General features: G+C 39.2%; 1 protein-coding gene across 1 annotated transcript in view; it reads right to left on the bottom strand.

Annotated features, from left to right (window-relative positions):
• Window positions 1-19,895, bottom strand: part of LOC131032697 (transcription factor bHLH121) — an 82,892-nt gene that overhangs the window by 34,895 nt on the left and 28,102 nt on the right. Inside the window, exon 3 of the mRNA XM_059221246.1 lies at window positions 914-1,035. Within this exon, the coding sequence (XP_059077229.1) occupies window positions 914-1,035 (122 nt within the window). The remainder of the gene's footprint in view (window positions 1-913; window positions 1,036-19,895) is intronic.

A 19,895-nucleotide genomic window follows, 5' to 3' on the forward strand; every position in this document is an offset into this window, starting at 1 on the left:
CTAAAAACAAAAACTAACCTAATCTAAACAATTTGCACTTCCTATTTACAACCTGTACAAGTGTGTTTTGGAGGGTGTTCAATGCTCGTGTAGATCAAATAAAAGGTGTGCTGTTTTGGATTCACCTGAGGCTTGCTACATTGTTTCCTCAGCCACAAACTGGTGCATGTTGTAGGAGACCTTAAAAGCATGTCGCCAAGCTACACCTATTAGCAATTTTTTGTTACCTTGAAATTTTGAATAGAAGAAAGCACATACTTGAGATCAACACTAGCAGGATTTTTAAGAATCTTATTATTTATACGATTCTGCCCTAGCCTCCATATGCTTTTCCATTATTTATTTATTTAATATTGCAATATCATCTATCTGTTATTTGCACTCAAAATGAATGTCAATATTTTTAGTTCAACTTGAGGTTTGGTCCAACATATCACCGTTTTCATCATCAAAGAACCTAGATTTGACTTAATTTCATTTCATTTTAAAATATTCCAGGTTACGACCATTTTCTTGGACAAAGATCATATGTAACAAAACTGTAGATTTAATTTTCTTACATACTAAAGACAACAATAGATGGTAAAATATATCAAAATGCAACAAATGAGGTACATATTTTAATTGCATACAAATTCTAGTTAAAGCTAAAAAAGACCCCTTAGTGAAAGGCAAAGCTAATCCATGATTAGATTCCAGTAAGATGTGCACCTTTCTTATCAATAGTTTCAAATTTTTGACACCCAGGCACAACCTTTATTTATTATGTTCTATCATATGTTTCTTTAGTACAACTTTAATAATTGTCAAACAGATTGGATACTTTTTTCATTAGTCAATATGTTTTTGCATCTTGACAACCCACTCAAAAAGGAAGCATATAATTATGAAGCAAGCATATATATTCTCTTACCAAGTGCTGTTCCCAACTCTGCAAACTGCTCATTTAAACGATCTCTTCTTAATTTCTCCCGATCTGCCTTCTGGACTTTCCTTGCAGCAATTGGATCCTTTACATCCCCCAGTCTTTTATGCCTGTAATCCCAACAAAAGGATTTGAAAATCATTATAATTCAACAGACACAATGTCAATTTTCCACGTGCATACAGACTTCATTAAACTGAGAACATTCAATCTCATTTCAATCTTGTTATATTCTTATCTACTAACTTTCAGAATTGAACCCATAGCAGAAATATTGCATTTTGACCAAACAATAGGTACAGCATCAATGTAGTAGAATCTCAGGAAGGTATTTGAACAAGAAAACAGATTGCTTGAGCATAACCTGTGAGGAAAGTCCAAAAAATAGAGTAACCTTAGTCAATCAGGAGTTATATCAATAGGTAAAAAATCTAAAGCAATTTACCCAAGAAGGAAGCAATATCAGTAATTTGAGGACACAATTTACCTGTTGATTTTTCTGTTGATTTCTTATTGTGCTTTCCAGTTTTTTTCACATTTCAATCTTTTCACTCAAAATGATCCCAAGGTAGAGCACATTCTATAACAAGGATAAGTCAGTGGCATGGTGGAACCATTTTCATCTTAAAGATATTCAACAATAGTTGGTGAGGAATTGCTTTTAAACATAACTTTTCCACTTGAGGGGAACGGAACAGAATAGTACCGTACCTTTGGAGGCTTCTAGCCTAGTCAAAAAAACAATTCATTTTCATAATGATAATTTCCTTATAATTTTGAACAAGCATAATATGTACTTAAAAATCAAGGAATGTTACAATCTTGTGAGACTAGGAATAGTGAGAACATTACATTTAGTATGGTTGGTTGTAGATTAAGTCACCCATTTAAAACTTGTGATCAAATTTGACAAGAATAAAATCTGCAGAATATTCACAATTTAAAAAACTGGCATGAATTTTGTACTTGAGTTTGACTCTATAATAGACCTCTAGACTCTTGAACATTGTTAGTTTACATGCTAGATTCTAGAATAGTACTACACTGGAAAATAGAATTGGAAACATAAACATAACGAAAAATATCATCCTAGAAAACATATTAATTTTTTGTGTAGCACCCCTCTCCTCCACTCTCTAGTTCTTGTGCAGCTGCTAAACCTTCATCTGCTTCCAAATCTTTTGACATCAAAGATAAGGTATTTTCCAGTTCACAAAAGGTGGCAGCCAGTACCTCTCCTCCCTAGGAAAAAGCAAATGGCATAAGGGTTACTGATGGCAACACAGAACTCAATGTTAGGGTTTTGAATTTTCCAGTGGCCATCTCTGCTTCTCTTCCCCTGTAGCCTCTTCAGGAACCTGCCTTCGATATAAGGGGTTCAGTTTGATCCCTTACAGTCTCAACCACTAGCACAAACAGATCCATTTGCTCAGATTCCTGGTGAAGCAGGCAGCTCTTCTCCTAAGGCTTTCATGAATCTTCTAGAGGTTGAGATTAAACTAAAATTGGTGCATGCACAGTAAAAGAATTTTCTGCAGAGCATACTTGTTGACGTGTATTTTGTACACAATCATACACAGAATAAAATACCGACAGGCATCTTATCCTCTCTTGAGAAAATAGTCTCTAACTGCTGAAGATCTGCAAAAAGGATCAGTTAGATGGACTCCAAGGTTCTTTTAGTGGGGTCTCCACGTGTGGACAAGCTTTTAGTGGTATGATGTGATTTGCTGTTTCCTCCAAGGCGTCTTACGGATTCCAAAGGCTCGAAGATTTTACTATCAAAAAAATGAAAAAAGATAGGGTTTAAGGAAGTCTAGTCTAACCCTATGAATGACTTAGCATGAATGAGATTTGGCAAGACTCAACTAACTTCAATTTTGCCATAAGGTAACAACTCAATTGAAATTAGTGCGATCTTCTAAGGTAATAATGGTATTCAATGCATCAAAGACCAAGGACACTACTACGAAAGTACATATCCTAGATACGAAAATGCTTGAAGGTTAAGGACTCAAAATGTTTTCCAGTCGACCACGCAAGGCGTTCCTACAATCAGCAAGAAGCTAGTGCTTTGGATTGTGAATCCTACCAAATATCAAACCTCACACTTAGCCTTTCAAATTAACAAACTACTTTGATTGAGCATGATTCAAGTACATCCAACAACCATGAAGATAACTTATGAAATTTGCAACAAAACACCATAACTTCAATATTTTATTGATTTCCAAGTCATCATATACAACAATTGCTTGAACTTCTCTCTTCAAGACTCAATCTTGCTACAAAATAAAAATTGCTTACAACTATAATCTCTCTATTTCACTCTTAACTCTATTCTCTATTTTTTCTATTGACTATTCTATTACAAATGAAATGGAAAATGGGGGTATAAATAGCATCCCCAGTTACAATGAAAGGTCCAGATTGAAAGTAAATCAATGGACAAGATCATGACACCTAAACCCTAATTAGGGTTTGTTACAAATGACCTCCTTTTTACTGAACAATATTAAATACATAGCCAAATATTAAATTTGGCACAAAAATCTAGGAGGTATCAACCAATGAGAAATAAGATGTCATGTCATCTGTAACAACCTTTCATCTAGAATCTTATTCCCTTTCCAATTTTCTTTCTTAGCATATGCAATGAATTTTGTCACGATTCCTTCGATTTCTGTGCTTGGAATCTCGGGAAGATTCTTGATACTCTCTTCTAAGTGGATAACCTGATCAAATGCATCTAAAAGAGCTGTGTCCCAAGTAGGTTCAAGTTCCTTCGTTCTATCAATCAGGAGCATGGTAGCATACATCTGATCATACTGCTCATCTGTAACATCTGCGTCCTTGCGAAAGATGATCTTGATTCTATCCTCAAATTCCTGTAAATCCACATCTGTCTCGACCTCGATCCTTCTGCCAAGAATGGTACGAAGTACCTCAAATACTCTGTCCTGGATCGGATTGATCACCTCCTCAACTTGACCACATCTAACACTGATGTCCTCAAAGAGAACACTCTTTATATGGAGTAAGGTTGACCACTGAAACAAACTGTGAGAATCACCTTCTAAGATCTTCTCTTGTGCTAGAATTCTTCTGGATGTATGTCTTATAACTTTCAAGACAGGAATGACAACGTCCTTGGTATGGGCAAATGCAGCTACTGTTGCCATCAATCTGTGAATAATCTCAAGAACTTGGATAGCCTGATGGGTGATCTTCGACATTCTTGTAACAAACTCTATGGCCACCGTGTGAGATCTATCCATCCAACTACATGTACGCTGGACCATATTCCTGAATCTTTCTGCTTCATTGATTGATTGAAGGGGCAATGCCTGCAATGGTGATCTAACTGGATCTTGACGTCCCAAAGGTTCATTGATATGACTGAAATATGTCCTCCATGCACCAACCTCTTTCTCAAGCTTCCTATTCTTTTCTACTTCTTCTCTAAACTTGTCCTTCAATGCCTCAAATGTGTCGGTGGCATCATCTAAAGTCTGCTCTGCTGTGGATGGTCCTAACTCAATAGTCTGTATATGATAGTCCTCTGCTAGGATCTCACCCTCATATTTGTCTGCTGCCGGTGTAGCTATCTGCAGTTTTCTTGATCCAGTCTCATCTCGAATCATCTTGGACATCTTTGTAGCCTTCTTTTTCTCTGTTGTCATATGTGAGCGTCCAACAAGGCTCTCTAAATCAATTGCACTGTCCTCGTCCTCAATTACGATCACCTTAGTCAATCTTTCCTTCAACCAATCTGGGATATTTGACCTTGTCTCTTGAACTTGAATCTCTTTATGTACCATTTCTTCTTGTCTGGGAGGAGATGTTACTTCATTATCATTATCTAAATCATAGTCTTGGAGAGATCCATCGGATGAAACATGCTGTGCCTGTCCTTCCTCCTGCCTGTCATTCTGTACCATTGATTCCATGGACTCTTCCACTCGAATCGTTCTATCCTCTGGCCTGGAAGAAGTACCTGGTGTTTGATCTTTGTTGGCACCTTGCTTTTTCTTGGAAGGCTCTTTCTTTTCTGATCTTTCCTTTCTCTTTGAACCTCTCGAATGGAGATTGCCCTCACTGGCACATCGAAGGTTACCTTCACCTGAATTCCTAGGATTAGGATTGCCTTCACTAACACTGGCTCCACCTTCGGCTGGTTTCTCTTCCAAAGTAAAAGACATGGCTATGCCTTGTTCTCTCAACTTCTGATGCTGAACGTCTACCCATCTGCGAGTACAAGACAAGACTGGTGCCATCAATTCATCTAAATCCACGGCCTCGGGCTCATTCCAATTCAAACTTATTGTCTTGCTTTCTCTATCATATGAAGATTGGATGTGCCTGCCGTTGTCCTGAGCTTGGTCGGCTACTCTGTAAATCTTACATTTCCTGATGAAATCCAGAGGCAATCTAGAATGTATCTTTCGTTTCACTTCGAGATCATCTAGGAGATTCATCATAAAATCTTCAATCTGGTATTCATGTCTAAATCTTCTACCGACCGTCTCCTCTAAATGTCCATGTGGATCAAAACTATTCCTCCAAGCAAAAGATGAAAAAGGATACAAGGCTAACTCCTTCTCTGCGTCATCCATGGCTAAGACATTAGGACATACCTCAACTGAATTACCCAAAATAATAGGTACCTGAACTCCATTCTGATGTCTGTGTCTGAATGCCTTCACATATGCTGCCAACTGCCTTGTTACTTCAAGTAACACAATTCTGTCTGTCGGGTACCTCGGCAACATGTATGGAGGTAAAGGACATCCATACACTCTAATGTAAGTGAACTTGGGAAACTGAATGAACCAAGCACCGTACCTCTTGATGAATTCCTGGGCATCCTGAGATAATCTGTTGTGGATCCCTCCTTGCAACGTCCTTGTGATGTTCATCGTGAAAGTATCATTGATTAACTTGTAGTTCTTCCCTGGTGGATGATGCAAGTAGGTATAGGATTCACAAACTCTGACCTCGCCGGGTCCTCTTCCAATCACTCCCCTGTGAGGTAGTCCTGCGTACTCAACGCTCCTGATTAAGGCATAGATGACGTATGAACTCATGTGGAAGGACTTAGTAGCCCTGAGTCTTCTCAACTGTACGTCTAAGCAATGGCTAATTATCCTAGCCCAATGTATTGTACCCTTCCCTTGAACAATCACCTGGATGAAGTAAAACATCCATTTCTCAAAATAGAAGGCATGAGGTGCTCCTGTAACTCTGTTGAGCATGGTGATCAAATCTCTGTACTCCTCCTGGAAATCAATCCTGTGTGGTGTGTTCGGTACTTTGCTCAGACGGGGACGACTCTTAAGTAGCCAGTTCTTGTTGATTATGCTTAGGCAAGCATCTGGATCATCATCGTACACTGATCTGGCTCCTTCAATGCTCTTGTATATCATGTCCCTGTGCTCTGGAAGATGGAAGGCTTCACTTATGGCTTCCTCTGAAAGGTATGCCAAAGTGTTTCCTTCATTGGACACAATTGTCCTGGACTGTGGATTGTAATGACGGGCACACTCGATCATCAACTCGTGGCACTGAATGGCTGGAGGAAAACCGGCCGCCTTAATGATGCCACTCTCTATTATTCTCCGGGCGATAGGTGATGGCTTGCCGATGTAAGGGACCTCTCGGAACTTCTTCGTGCTAAAGTTCCCCAAGTTGGTATCTCCAATGTTGCTCCATTTGGACACGATCTTGGTCTCCACTTCTTCAGTCTTCTGATCTTCTTTCATGAGAGCCGAGCGACTGGTGGATGCTCCCGCCTTTGGAGTCGCCATACCTACACAACATTTCATTATAAGAAATAGATTTTGCAATAAATAACGTAACTAAGAGAGATAAATTTTAGGAAACCTCATGATAAGTCTCTAGAGTTATCATTTCCTAAAATACAACGATTGAGCTAAGAGAAATTCAAGAATCAAAATTTCAAAATTTGAAATATGGCGAGGAATGAATAAAACAATAACAATAAATCGCCATACCTCGATAGAGAGCTAACTCTAGAATGCAAAAACAAAATTCGCCTAGGCAAAATTGAGGTATAAAGTAATCTTCAATATGATCTCCTCAAAATTGACTTCGCCACCTCTGGACAGGACGTGATCTTCAATTATTGCTTTTGACGTGGTCTCAAATGGATCTTCAAGTTCGCACAAATAAATCTCCAAGTCTTTAGCAAATTCGCCTTAGGCGTGATCTTCAAATTCGCACCACCTTTGGTTTGGAATCGCACCACCTTTGATAGCTAAGCGCGCCACCCTTGGATGAATGAAACTCGCACTATCTTGGATAATATTCGCACTATCTTTGAACACACTTAACACTTTCCTTTGTCTTCCTTAATTCGCATGTAGAGAGGTAAAATAATGATGTGAAAATAATAGTTTTCACCCCCCTATATATAGCGCTCTCATCGATTTATCTCTTTGGCCGACTTGATGAAATATAACAATTTCAAACGATTTTTAAATGATTTGCAATGACATAACAAGGCCGACTTCCATATATGAGCGCTTGAAATCGATTTTTTATTAATTAAATAATTAATTATTAATGCCTTGCGTTTTTTATTGCAAATTTCGATTTTAAATAAGGCAAAAATAATTAATACATGTTAACGCCATATTAAATGCCAATAAAAAAAATGGATTTTCGATTTTATTTTTTTTTAAATTGATTTAGCATTTAAAGAAGTTCAAATTGTTTAATTTGGCGCCAAAAATATGAAAATGAAAGGAACGTACCTCATCGCTCTGGTCCCTTGGAGAGGGACAGGAGCGATCCTAAGTTTTTTACTTGAAATTCTCCATTTTGGTACGATCCTCTCCTTGTATCATCTTCCAAATGCCAATTAAAATCCTGTGCGTCCTTGTCTTAACGTGACTTTCAAAGAATGTCATGTGTTTTATCTAACATCGCCCTTGTCCCTTGGAGAGGGACAGGAGCGATCTCCATGTCTTTATGTTCATCTTGTATCTTTGACCTTCGAACTTATCAACGCTTGTGTCCTTTGCGCACGTCCCACTCGCTTTTGCAAGGTACCTTCGATGTTATAAGGATCATCGCCCTTGTCCCTTGGAGAGGGACAGGAGCGATCCACATTTCTCCTTGGTCTTGGCGATTTTTAAACTTCGATCTCCTTTGCAATGTCTCCCCGACGATGTCCTTCGCATTTCCTATCCTCATTTCGCCTTGATCTTTGAAGGAACGTGAGTGTTTTGATAGGATCGCCTTGGTCCTTGTCCAAAGGACAGGAGCGATCTTGATTTTTTTACGTTCAATATGCATTTTTGACCTTCGATCCTTCATTGTGATGTTTTCCAAACGCCGTCCCTTGTCTTGCTTAACCTCGCCTTGGTTCGATTTTGGAGGAATATGAGCGCTTTTGATAGGATCGCCCTGGTCCTTGTCCAAAGGACAGGAGCGATGTGAGGCCTTTACACCATTTGGCGATGTTTGGATGTTCAAAACTCTTGTCTATCACCTTGTTATCATACCATGGACCCTCCAGAACATTTGCAATATATTGTCCTTATGTGAATTTTGCATGAAATGATCAATACATCTAATATCGCTCTGGTCCCTTCCTAAAGGACAGGAGCGAAGTCCATTATTAGGTGCTTGTTCTTGTTTTTACCAACTTGCAATTATCTTCATTGCGTGGAATGATGTCCTTTCGACCCTCTTGGTAACTCGAAACTTCTTTGTCTTTTGAAATCTACGCCATTATGTAGGTATCACTCTGGTCCCTTCCCAAAGGACAGGAGCGATCTGGGTTATAGAGTGCAAATCCTTCCATGTGATGACCTTTGCAACGTTGCGCTTGATGGAAATGCCTTGAGATGTCTTCGCCACCCTTCGTCTTGACTTGGATCGGCCTTGAACCTTGGAGGGACGACCTTGAACTTTGGAGGGACGTATCATCACCATTGTATCGCCCTGGTCCCTTGGAGAGGGACAGGAGCGATCCTCCCTTTGTGGCCTTTATCTTACTTTGCCAGGTTCCAAGTTTATATTCAACGGAGTCGTCCTTCTTCAATCTATCCACCCATGCCTTTACATTATTTGTAACTTTGCAAGAAAAGCAATTATATCAAAAATCGCTCTGGTCCCTTCCCGAAGGACAGGAGCGAACTAGGTATTTAGCACTGGTATGGACGTCCAAAAAATCTTCAAATTATATTCAATGCGCTCATCTCATGTTCTCCTTCGTTTTTGAACGTAAACTTGCCTTGACCCTTGTCTGGATTTTGCAAAATGGAGGAAATCGCTCTGGTCCCTGGGAGAGGGACGAGAGCTACAAGGTACTTCGCCCTGGTCCCTTGGAGAGGGACAGGAGCGATTTAGTCAATATAGATCATTCTCCTTCATTTTTGCATATCAAATTATATTCATTTGGCAAAGCATCTTCCTTCGGGCGTCCTCAAATTGTTAAGTTATCAAAATCTTGCAAGGACAAAACGAAATTTGAATCGTAGCTTCGGTCCTTTACTGAGGGACAGGAGCGATTTTCTTCCTGGAGGCCTTTCTGTGCTCATGAAAATCTTCAATTTATATTCAATGGAAAGATCTTGTCGTTCTCTATCATTTCAAACGTAAAATTTGTCTGGACTCTGCAAGGATGATGAGATATTTGAAATTGAGCTCCCGTCCTTCACTGAGGGACAGGAGCGATTTTGCTCCTACAGGCCAAAATAACAAGATTTTTCACATTTTAACACTTCACAAGGCGAAAACAAATCAATTCCAATGCCCAGGATCAAACTTCAAAAAAGTCAAAATTTGGTCAAAATATTCAGTCAGACAAAAATTCATATTGACGGTCATCATTTAGACAAGTTTAAGCTCTGCATGAACATTCCAATTGAAAATTAGACCATTTTGGCGAATTCATTGCATTTAAAATTTGCATTCTAGAAAAGAAGCTCAAAAGCTCTAAAAAAAGACTGGATTTTGGCTTGAAAAGGCAAAATTTAAAACCCTAAGGCTTGGCCCTAAATCCAGACAACTAACTGACTAACAAAACCCTAAAAACGAAAGCGAAAACGAGCGAAAAACAAGCAAAAAGAGGGGGTCCCCATTTGCGATGGGGCGATGTGTGAAATGGTCACAACAATACTGAGACTGGATTTGAGGGGCAAGGAGATTGAGAAGGAAGAATGGCTAAAGGAAGTAAAACTAACCTGCAAATTTCAAAATCTTTGGCCTAGTTTGGCTAAGCATAATGAATGGTAGACAATTCATTGAAAGTCTTTGGGAGAGAAGGTTTTATTCTTTGACCATGTGGTAAAGGTTGATTTCTGGTAGTTTGCAGGTCGCCTTCCAATAGGGAAGCTGTGCTCAAGGGAGGCCCAGGATTTTGAAATAAGGCTTTCTCAGGTTTGAAACCTTGGCTTCCTGATTTCACACCTTTTATCCAAATTTCCCTCTCTCTGATTTGGGTGAGACTCCTGAATCTTCCTCTCCAGTTTTGGTCTTCTCAATGCCTCTACACTATTGGAATTCTTTGGGTAAGCTAATTTCAGTTCTTGATTTGAATCAAATGGAAAGACATTCCTCCACCTTTGCTAGAATTTTTCTTCTTGTTAATTTATCCAAGAAATTTGTTTAAAAGATGTCTACAGTATTTGGAACCAACAACTGGATTATGAAGGACTAGCCTTTAGATGCAGGTCATGCTTTGCAACAGGCCACCTTGTAGCAAATTGTTCAAAAACCTCTCATTCAGCACCTAAACAAGCCCCTCGAAAGCACACTACTTGATAGAAAGGGGTTAAACTGCGACACCAATTGATGTATCAGACAATAATGAGGACAATCTTTTGATGGGCTCTTTAAATTCTACAAGTTCTTCTGATTCTATGCATCCCTTTTCAGGTTCCTCTCTCCAGGGAACAAGATCCTCTTCCTCGGTTAGAAACATGTCTCCTTCCCCCGAACCCTTTGTAGGGGGCAAATCTTCTTCTTCAGTTAAAAATTGATGTAAGCTTCCCCACTGGAGATCAGTGCCAAAATAGATTAGATGTATCTTCAAGCAAACCAAATGTGGAAAATTGGGTGCTGCCCTCTATGATAACTCTTCTCTAAAAAATCATGATTCTTGGGTCATAATGCAAATAAAAAAGAAGACACTCTTGGCCAAAAGCATTAAAAGTTTAAAACTGAAAGGAAGATGGTCCTTCATTCTCATGTTAAAAATGGCTAACCTATAATTGGTCTTTCATTTATCTCACAAGATATAAATTTGGGAGTTTTATGCAGTCTTCCATATTAATGGAAACCAGTTTTGGGGAATTTATTTATTTAAAATATAAATAACAGGTGATGACCCTTACCCTCAATTTAAATAGCAAAAAAGTAATAATTACTTTTCAAAATTACAGTATTCTTATAGATGCTTTCATTTATTTTCATTTCTTATTTCCTTTAAAGGTCATTCCAGAATAATAATACTTTATCATAGTGTTGACGTGTATTTTATACACAATCATACACAGAATAAAATACCAATAGGCATCTTATCCTCTCTTGAGAAAATAGTCTCTAACTGCTGAAGATCTGCAAAAAGGATCAGTTAGGTGGACTCCAAGGTTCTTTTAGTGGGGTCTCCACGTGTGGACAAGCTTTTTTAGTGGTATGATGTGATTTGCTGTTTCCTCCAAGGGGTCTTACGCTTTCGAAGCTCGAAGATTTTACTAAACTAAAGGAACTTTCAAAAATAGCAAAAGATAGGGTTTAAAGAGGTCTAATCTAGCCTAACCCTACGAATGACTTAGCATGGACGAGATTTGGCAAGACTCAACCAACTTCAATTTTGCCATAAGATAACAACTCAATTGAAATTAGTGCGATCTTCTAAGGTAATATAATGGTATTCAATGCATCAAAGATCAAGGACACTACTACGAAGGTACATATCCAAGACACAATGATAATTTGAAGATTAAGGACTCAAAGTGTTCTCCAGTCGACCACGCAAGGCGTTCCTACAATCAGCAAGAAGCTAGTGGTTTGGATTGCGAATCCTACCAAATATCAAATCTCACACTTAGTCTTTCAAATTAACAACTACCTCGATTGAGCACGATTCAAGTGTATCAAACAACCATGAAGATAACTCAATAAATTTGCAACAAAACACCATAACTTCAATATTTTATTGATTTCCAAGTCATCATGTACAACAATTGCTTGAATTTCTCTCTTCAAGACTCAATCTTGCTACAAAATAAAATTGCTTCTAGCTTTTATCTCTCTTCTCTATTACATCAACTATTACTATTACTCTATTGACTATATCCAAATGAAATGAAAAATGGGAGTATATATAGCATCCTCAGTTACAATGAAAGGTCCAGATTGAAGGTAAATCAACGGACAAGATCATGACACCTAAACCCTAATTAGGGTTTGTTACAAATGACCTCCTTTTTACTGAACAATATTAAATGCATAGCCAAATATTAAATTCGGCACAAAAACCTAGGAGGTATCAACCAATGAGAAATAAGATGTCATGTCATCTGTAACAACCTTTCATCTAGAATCTTATTCCCTTTCCAATTCTCTTTCTTAGCATATGCAATGAATTTTGTCACGATTCCTTCGATTTCTGTGATTGGAATCTCGGGAAGATTCTTGATACTCTCTTCTAAGTGGATGACCTGATCGAATGCATCTAGAAGAGCTGCGTCCCAAGTAGATTCAAGTTCCTTCGTTCTATCAATCAGGAGCATGGTGGCAAACATCTGATCATACTGCTCATCTGTAACATCTGCGTCCTTGCGAAAGATGATCTTGATTCTATCCTCAAATTCCTGCATATCCACATCTGTCTCGACCTCGATCCTTCTGCCAAGAATGGTACGAAGTACCTCAAATACTCTGTCCTGGATCGGATTGATCACCTCCTCAACTTGACCACATCTAACACTGATGTCCTCGAAGAGAACACTCTTTATATGGAGTAAGGTTGACCACTGGAACAAACTGTGAGAATCACCTTCCAAGATCCTCTCCTGCGCTAAAATTCTTCTGGATGTATGTCTTATTACTTTCAAGACAGGGATGACAACGTCCTTGGTATGGGCAAATGCAGCTACTGTTGCCATCAATCTGTGGATTATCTCAAGAACTTGGATAGCCTGATGAATAATCTTCGTCATCCTTGTAACAAACTCTATGGCCACTGTATGAGATCTATCCATCCAACTACATGTACGCTGGACCAGGTTCCTGAATCTTTCTGCTTCATTGATCGATTGAAGGGGCAATGCCTGCACTGGTGATCTAACTGGATCCTGACGTCCCAAAGGTTCATTGATGTGACTGAAATATGTCCTCCATACACCGACCTCTCTCTCAAGCTTTCTATTCTTTTCCACTTCTTCTCTAAGCTTGTCCTTCAATGCCTCAAATGTGTCGGTGGCATCATCTAAAGTCTGCTCTGCTGTGGATGGTCCTGACTCAATAGTCTGTATATCATAATCCTCTGCTAGGATCTCACCCTCATATTTGTCTGCTGCCGGTGTAGCTATCTGCAATTTCCTAGATCCAGTCTCATCTCGAATCATCTTGGACATCTTTGTAGCCTTCTTCTTCTCTGTTATCACATGTGAACGTCCAACAAGGCTCTCTAAATCAATTGCATTGTCCTCATCCTCAACTACGATCACCTTAGTCAATCTTTCCTTCAACCAATCTGGGATATTCGATCTTGTCTCTTGAACTTGAATTTCTTTATGTACTATTTCTTCTTGTCTGGGAGGAGATGTTATTTCATTATCTTCTTCTAAATCATAGTCTTGGAGAGATCCATCTGATGAAACATGCTGTGCCTGTCCTTCCTCCTGCCTGTCATTCTGTACCATAGACTCCATGGACTCTTTCACTCGAATTGTTCTATCCTCAGGTCTGGAAGACGTACCTAGTGTTTGATCTTTGTTGGCACCTTGCTTTTTCTTGGAAGGCTCTTTCTTTTCTGATCTTTCCTTTCTCTTCGAACCTCTCGGATGGAGATTGCCCTCACTGGCACATCGAAGGTTACCTTCACCTGAATTCGTAGGATTAGGATTGCCTTCACTCACACTTGCTCCACCTTCGGCTGGTTTCTCTTCCAAAGTAAAAGACATAGCTATGCCTTGTTCTCTCAACTTTTGATGCTGAACGTCTACCCATCTGCGAGTACAAGACAAGACTGGTGCCATCAAATCATCTAAATCCACGACCTCGGGCTCATTCCAATCCAACCTTATTGTTTTGCTTTCTCTATCATAGGAAGATTGGATGTGCCTGCCATTGTCCTGAGCTTGGTCGGCCACTCTGTAAATCCTGCATTTCCTGATGAAATCCAAAGGCAATCTAGAATGTATCTTTCGTTTCACTTCAAGATCATCTAGGAGGTTCATCATAAAATCTTCAATTTGGTGCTCATGTTTAAATCTTCTACCGACCGTCTCCTCTAAATGTCCATGTGGATCAAAACTATTTCTCCAAGCAAAAGATGAAAAAGAATACAAGGCTAACTCCTTCTCTGCGTCATCCATGGCTAAGACATTAGGACATACCTCAACTGAATTACCCAAAATAATAGGTACCTAAACTCCATTCTGATGTCTGTGTCTGAATGCCTTCACATATGCTGCCAACTGCCTTGTTACCTCAAGTAACACAATTCTGTCTGTCGGATACCTCGGCAACATGTATGGAGGTAAAGGACATCCATGCACTCTAACGTAAGTGAACTTGGGAAACTGAATGAACCAAGCACCGTACCTTTTGATGAATTCCTGGGCATCCTGAGATAATCTGTTGTGAATCCCTCCTTGCAACGTCCTTGTAATGTTCATCGTGAAAGTATCATTAACTAACTTGTAGTTTTTCCCTGACGGATGATGCAAGTAGGCATAGGAATCACAAGCTCTGACCTCACCGGGTCCTCTTCCAATCACTCCTCTGTGAGGTAGTCCTGCGTACTCAACACTCCTGATCAAAGCATAGATGACGTATGAACTCATGTGGAAGGACTTAGTAGCCCTGAGTCTCCTCAACTGTACGTCTAAGCAATGGCTAATTATCCTAGCCCAATGTATCGTACCCTTTCCTTGAACAATCACCTGGATGAAGTAAAACATCCACTTCTCAAAATAGAAGGCATGAGGTGCTCCTGTAACTCGGTTGAGCATGGTAATTAAATCTCTGTACTCCTCCTGGAAATCAATCCGGTGCGGTGTGTTCGGTACCTTGCTTAGACGGGGACGACTCTTGAGTAGCCAGTTCTTGTTGATTATGCTTAAGCAAGCATCTGGATCATCATCGTATACTGATCTGGGTCCTTCAATGCTCTTGTATATCATATCCCTGTGCTCTGGAAGATGGAAAGCTTCACTTATAGCTTCCTCTGAAAGGTACGCCAAAGTGTTTCCCTCATTGGACACAATTGTCCTGGACTGTGGATTGTAGTGACGGGCACACTCGATCATCAACTCGTGGCACTGAATAGCTGGAGGAAAACCGGCCGCCTTGATGATGCCACTCTCTATTATTCTCCAGGCGACAGGTGATGGCTTGCCAATGTAAGGGACCTCTTGAAACTTCTTCGTGCTAAAGTTCCCCAAGTTTGTATCTCCAATGTTGCTCCACTTCGACACGATCTTGGTCTCCACTTCTTCGGTCTTCTGATCTTCTTTCATGAGAGCTGAGCGACTAGTGGATGCTCCCGCCTTCGGGGTCGCCATACCTACACAACATTTCAATATAAGGACTAGATTTTGCAATAAATAACATAGATTAGAGAGAGAATTTTTTAGGAAACGTCATGATAAGTCTCTAGAGTTATCATTTCCTAAAAAAAAGCAACGATTGAGCTTAGAAATTCAAAAATTCAAAATTTCAAAATTTAAAATATGACGACGAATGAATAAAGCAATAAAAATTAAATCGCCATACCTCAGCAGAGAGCTAACTCTAGAATGCAAAAAGAAAAAGATCGCCTAGGCAAAATTGAGGTATAAATAGTCTTCAATGTTATCTCCTCAAAAGATCGACTTCGCCACCTTTGGATTAAACGCGATCTTCAATTGCACCTTGACAATTCGCTCAAATGGACCTTCAAGTTCGCCCAAACAAATCTTCCAAGTCTTGCCCCTTTGACGTGGTCTTCGATCCTTGGCAGATTCGCTCCAATGAAGTCTTCAAATATCGCACCACCCTTTGATAGACTAGCGCCACCTTTGGTTTGAATTCGCACCACACATGAAATACTTCGCACTATCTTCGCTTCTCCTTAATTCGCATGAAGGATAAAAATAATGATATGACAATAATAGTTCTCACCCTCCATATATAGCGCTTGCATTGCATTCATCCCTTAGGCCGACTTGAGGATATAAAACAATTTTTTAATGATTTTAAATGAAATAACAAGGCCGACCTCCCTTAAATGAGCGCTCCATGCGATTTTCTATTAATTAATTAATTAATTATTAATGCCTTACGTTTTTTAATTTGCAAATTTCGATTCTAATAAAGGCAAAATAATTAATAAATGATCAACGCCGTATTAAATGCCAAATTAAATAGGATTTTCAATTTTTTATCGATTTTAGCATTTAAGGAAATTCGAATTGTCTATTTGGCGCCAAAATTATGAAAATGAAAGGGGCGTACCTCATCGCCCTGGTCCCTTGGAGAGGGACAGGAGCGATCCATGATTTGGTCGTGATTTTTTGTATTTTTTACGTTCAACTCCTTCATCTCCACGTTCAATATTGATCATTTTAATGGGTCCTCCGAATTAGATCGTCTTGCATGCGTTCATGGGTGCCTTTTGGATGTTTATCGCCGTGGTCCCTTGGAGAGGGACAGGAGCGATCTCCATATTTTCACGTTCACTATGCATCTTTGACCTTTGATCTTTCATTGTAGAGTGAATAACATCCTTGCTCGTTCCTTTTGCGCTTGTTCCATTTGTTTTCATGACGTGTTTGGACGTTTAAAGGGATCATCGCCCTTGTCCCTTGGAGAGGGACAGGAGCGATCCATGTTTTCTCCTTGACCTTGGCAACTTCTAACTTCGATCCTTGTTGTGATGTCTTCCAAACGCCGTCCTTTACCATGTTCATCCTCGCCTTGCCTCAACTTTGAAGGAATATGAGTGCCTTTGATGAGATCGCCTTGGTCCTTGTATAACCTTGTGAAGTCTTAACTTAGTTTGAACTTGAAGCAAAATAAAGAGTCCAAAGCAAATCGACCTGGTCCCTTGGAGAGGGACAGGAGCGATATGGTCTCCATGTTCAAAATGATGATCATTTTACGTTTGAAATCTTCGTGTATCACCTTCCTATCATACCATGGACCCTCTAAGACCTTGCAAACCCTTGACCTTACGTAAATCTTGCATGAAATGGCCAATATATCCAACATCGCTCTGGTCCCTTCCTGAGGGACAGGAGCGATCTAGGTCTTAGGGTGCAAATCTCTTCACTATAACAACCTTCGAGTGCTTGTGCTTGATGAAGACGCCTTGAAATGTCCTTTGCCACCTTGTCTTGACTTGGATCGATTTCAAACTTGAGTGAAAAGCAATATATTCACTATATCGCCCTGGTCCCTTGGAGAGGGACAGGAGCGATCCTCCTTTTGTGGCTCTTATTTCACTTTGTCAGGTTCTAAATTTATATTCACCGGACTCGTCATGCTCTACTCCATTCGTCCATGCCCTGACATCGTTTGTAAATTGGCAAGAAAATCAATTATAACAAAAATCGCTCTGGTCCCTTCCTGAGGGACAGGAGCGAACTAGGCCTTTTGGGACCTTTGTGGACGTTTAAAAATCTTCAATTTGTATTCAATGAGTTCATCTCATGCTTTCTCTTGCCTTTGAACGTAAACTTGCCTTGGTTTTTGCCTGGATTTTGCCCAATGAAGGACATCGCTCTGGTCCCTTCCTGAGGGACAGGAGCTATAAGGTACTTCGCCCTGGTCCCTTGGAGAGGGACAGGAGCGAACTTTGCATTCTGGACCATTCTCCTTCATTTTTTGCATCTCAAATTATATTCATTTGGTAAAGCATCTCCCTTTGGACGTCTTCAAATCATCAAATCGTCGAAATCTTGCAAGGACAAGGCAAAATTTGATTTGTAGCTCCGGTCCTTCACTGAGGGACAGGAGCGATTTTCCTCCTGGAGGCGTTTCGGGGCTCATGAAAATCTTCAATTTATATTCAATGGAAAGATTTCGCCGTTCTCCATCACTTCCAATTTGAAATTCGTCTTGACTCTGCAGGAATAGTGAGATATTTGAAAATGAGCTCCCGTCCTTCACTGAGGGACAGGAGCGATTTTGCTCCTACAGGCCAAAATAACATGATTTTTCACATTTTAACACTTCACAAGGCGAAAACAAAACATTTCCAATGCCCAGGATCAAAAATCAAAAAAGTCAAAATTTGGTCAAAATATTCAATCGGACAAAAATTCACATTTCACTTTAATACTTAGACAAATTTAAGCTCTGCATCAACATTCCAATTGAACATTAGACCAAATTTTGGCGAATTTATTGCATTCAAAATTTGCATCCTAGAAAAGGAGGCTCAAAAGCTCTCAAAAACGACTGGATTTTGGCCTGAAAAGACAAAAATAAAAACCCTAAGGCTTGACCCTAAATCCAGACAACTAACTAACAAACAAAATCCTAAAAACGAAGGCGAAAAACGAGGGAAAAACGAGCAAAAAGAGGGGGTCCCCATTTGCGATGGGGCGATGTGTGAAATGGTCACAACACATAGCTACTTTAATTATTTACCACAAATTTGATCCACTGAAAACCATTCAAAAGGAGGACAGTGAAGAACATCCACAGCTGGATGATATAAGACTTGCATCAAAAAACGGGAGGAGCTTCAAATAAATAGAGCTGTGTGCACAAAGTAACAAATCATAAACAGAGTACACAAAATTGTGAATGGGCACCGACATGACATGAATTGGGGCTGGGAAATCAACGACCAGAAGCTCCAAGGAATGTAAGGAAACTTCCTTCATTGTTTTTTAAATGAAATGACTTGAAATTTTAATATTTTCGGTGTTCCACAAATTTTAAGTTATTTTATGGGATGATTGGCAGACTCAAAAGAAGATGAAATTTATCATCCTTCAATAAAAAAATCTTTTGAACTTTTACCTTTAGATGCAACGAATGCAACACTCTACATTGTAGATACTTTTTCTTGTACTTAGAATAAAGCTTTTCAAGAATAGAAAAGGTTGTCAAAGTTGTTTGACATAGAATTCCAATGAAAGTATCACATAGCATACTCATGACCAGAGAAGGAGGGGGCATACAAAAAGTTGGGAGGCTGAGCCATTGGAAAATGAACACATTCTGCAAAATCTGAATTTCATTATCCAGTCTATCATAATCGAAGAATCAAAATTTGTGTTTCAAAACCAAATATAGCTCAAATATCTTGGAAAATTGGATTGTTGCTCATCTTAAATATATGTTGCTTTAAATGTAGTTATATATGATATTAATAAAGAGTAAGACTATTTAGTTAAATTATTGTTTTATTGGTTATTTTGTCATTTTCTAAAAACTATGGAGTAAGCACCAATAAGTACAAATGGTTTTCTCTTAATGCACAAGTCACAAAACAACACAAGGGTTTACAAAATTTTGTCAATACTGCTCCCTCCTACCATTGAAAATCTAGAAGAGATTAATATTCTGCAAATGCATTTAACATTTCAAAAAATCCCAGACATGCCTGCTAATAAGAATATAAACATCATATGAAAGAAGACACAGCAAATAGCCTACAAATGATATTTACTAGCACTTGCACCATTTGAAGGTGCAAGGGGTGCCAATAGGTGAATCGTAACAAAAGGATATTCTAAGAGACTCAAATTATTGGTGTATGGGACAATATACA

Source organism: Cryptomeria japonica, chromosome 5 (genome assembly GCF_030272615.1).
Source record: "Cryptomeria japonica chromosome 5, Sugi_1.0, whole genome shotgun sequence".
NCBI lineage: Eukaryota > Viridiplantae > Streptophyta > Pinopsida > Cupressales > Cupressaceae > Cryptomeria > Cryptomeria japonica.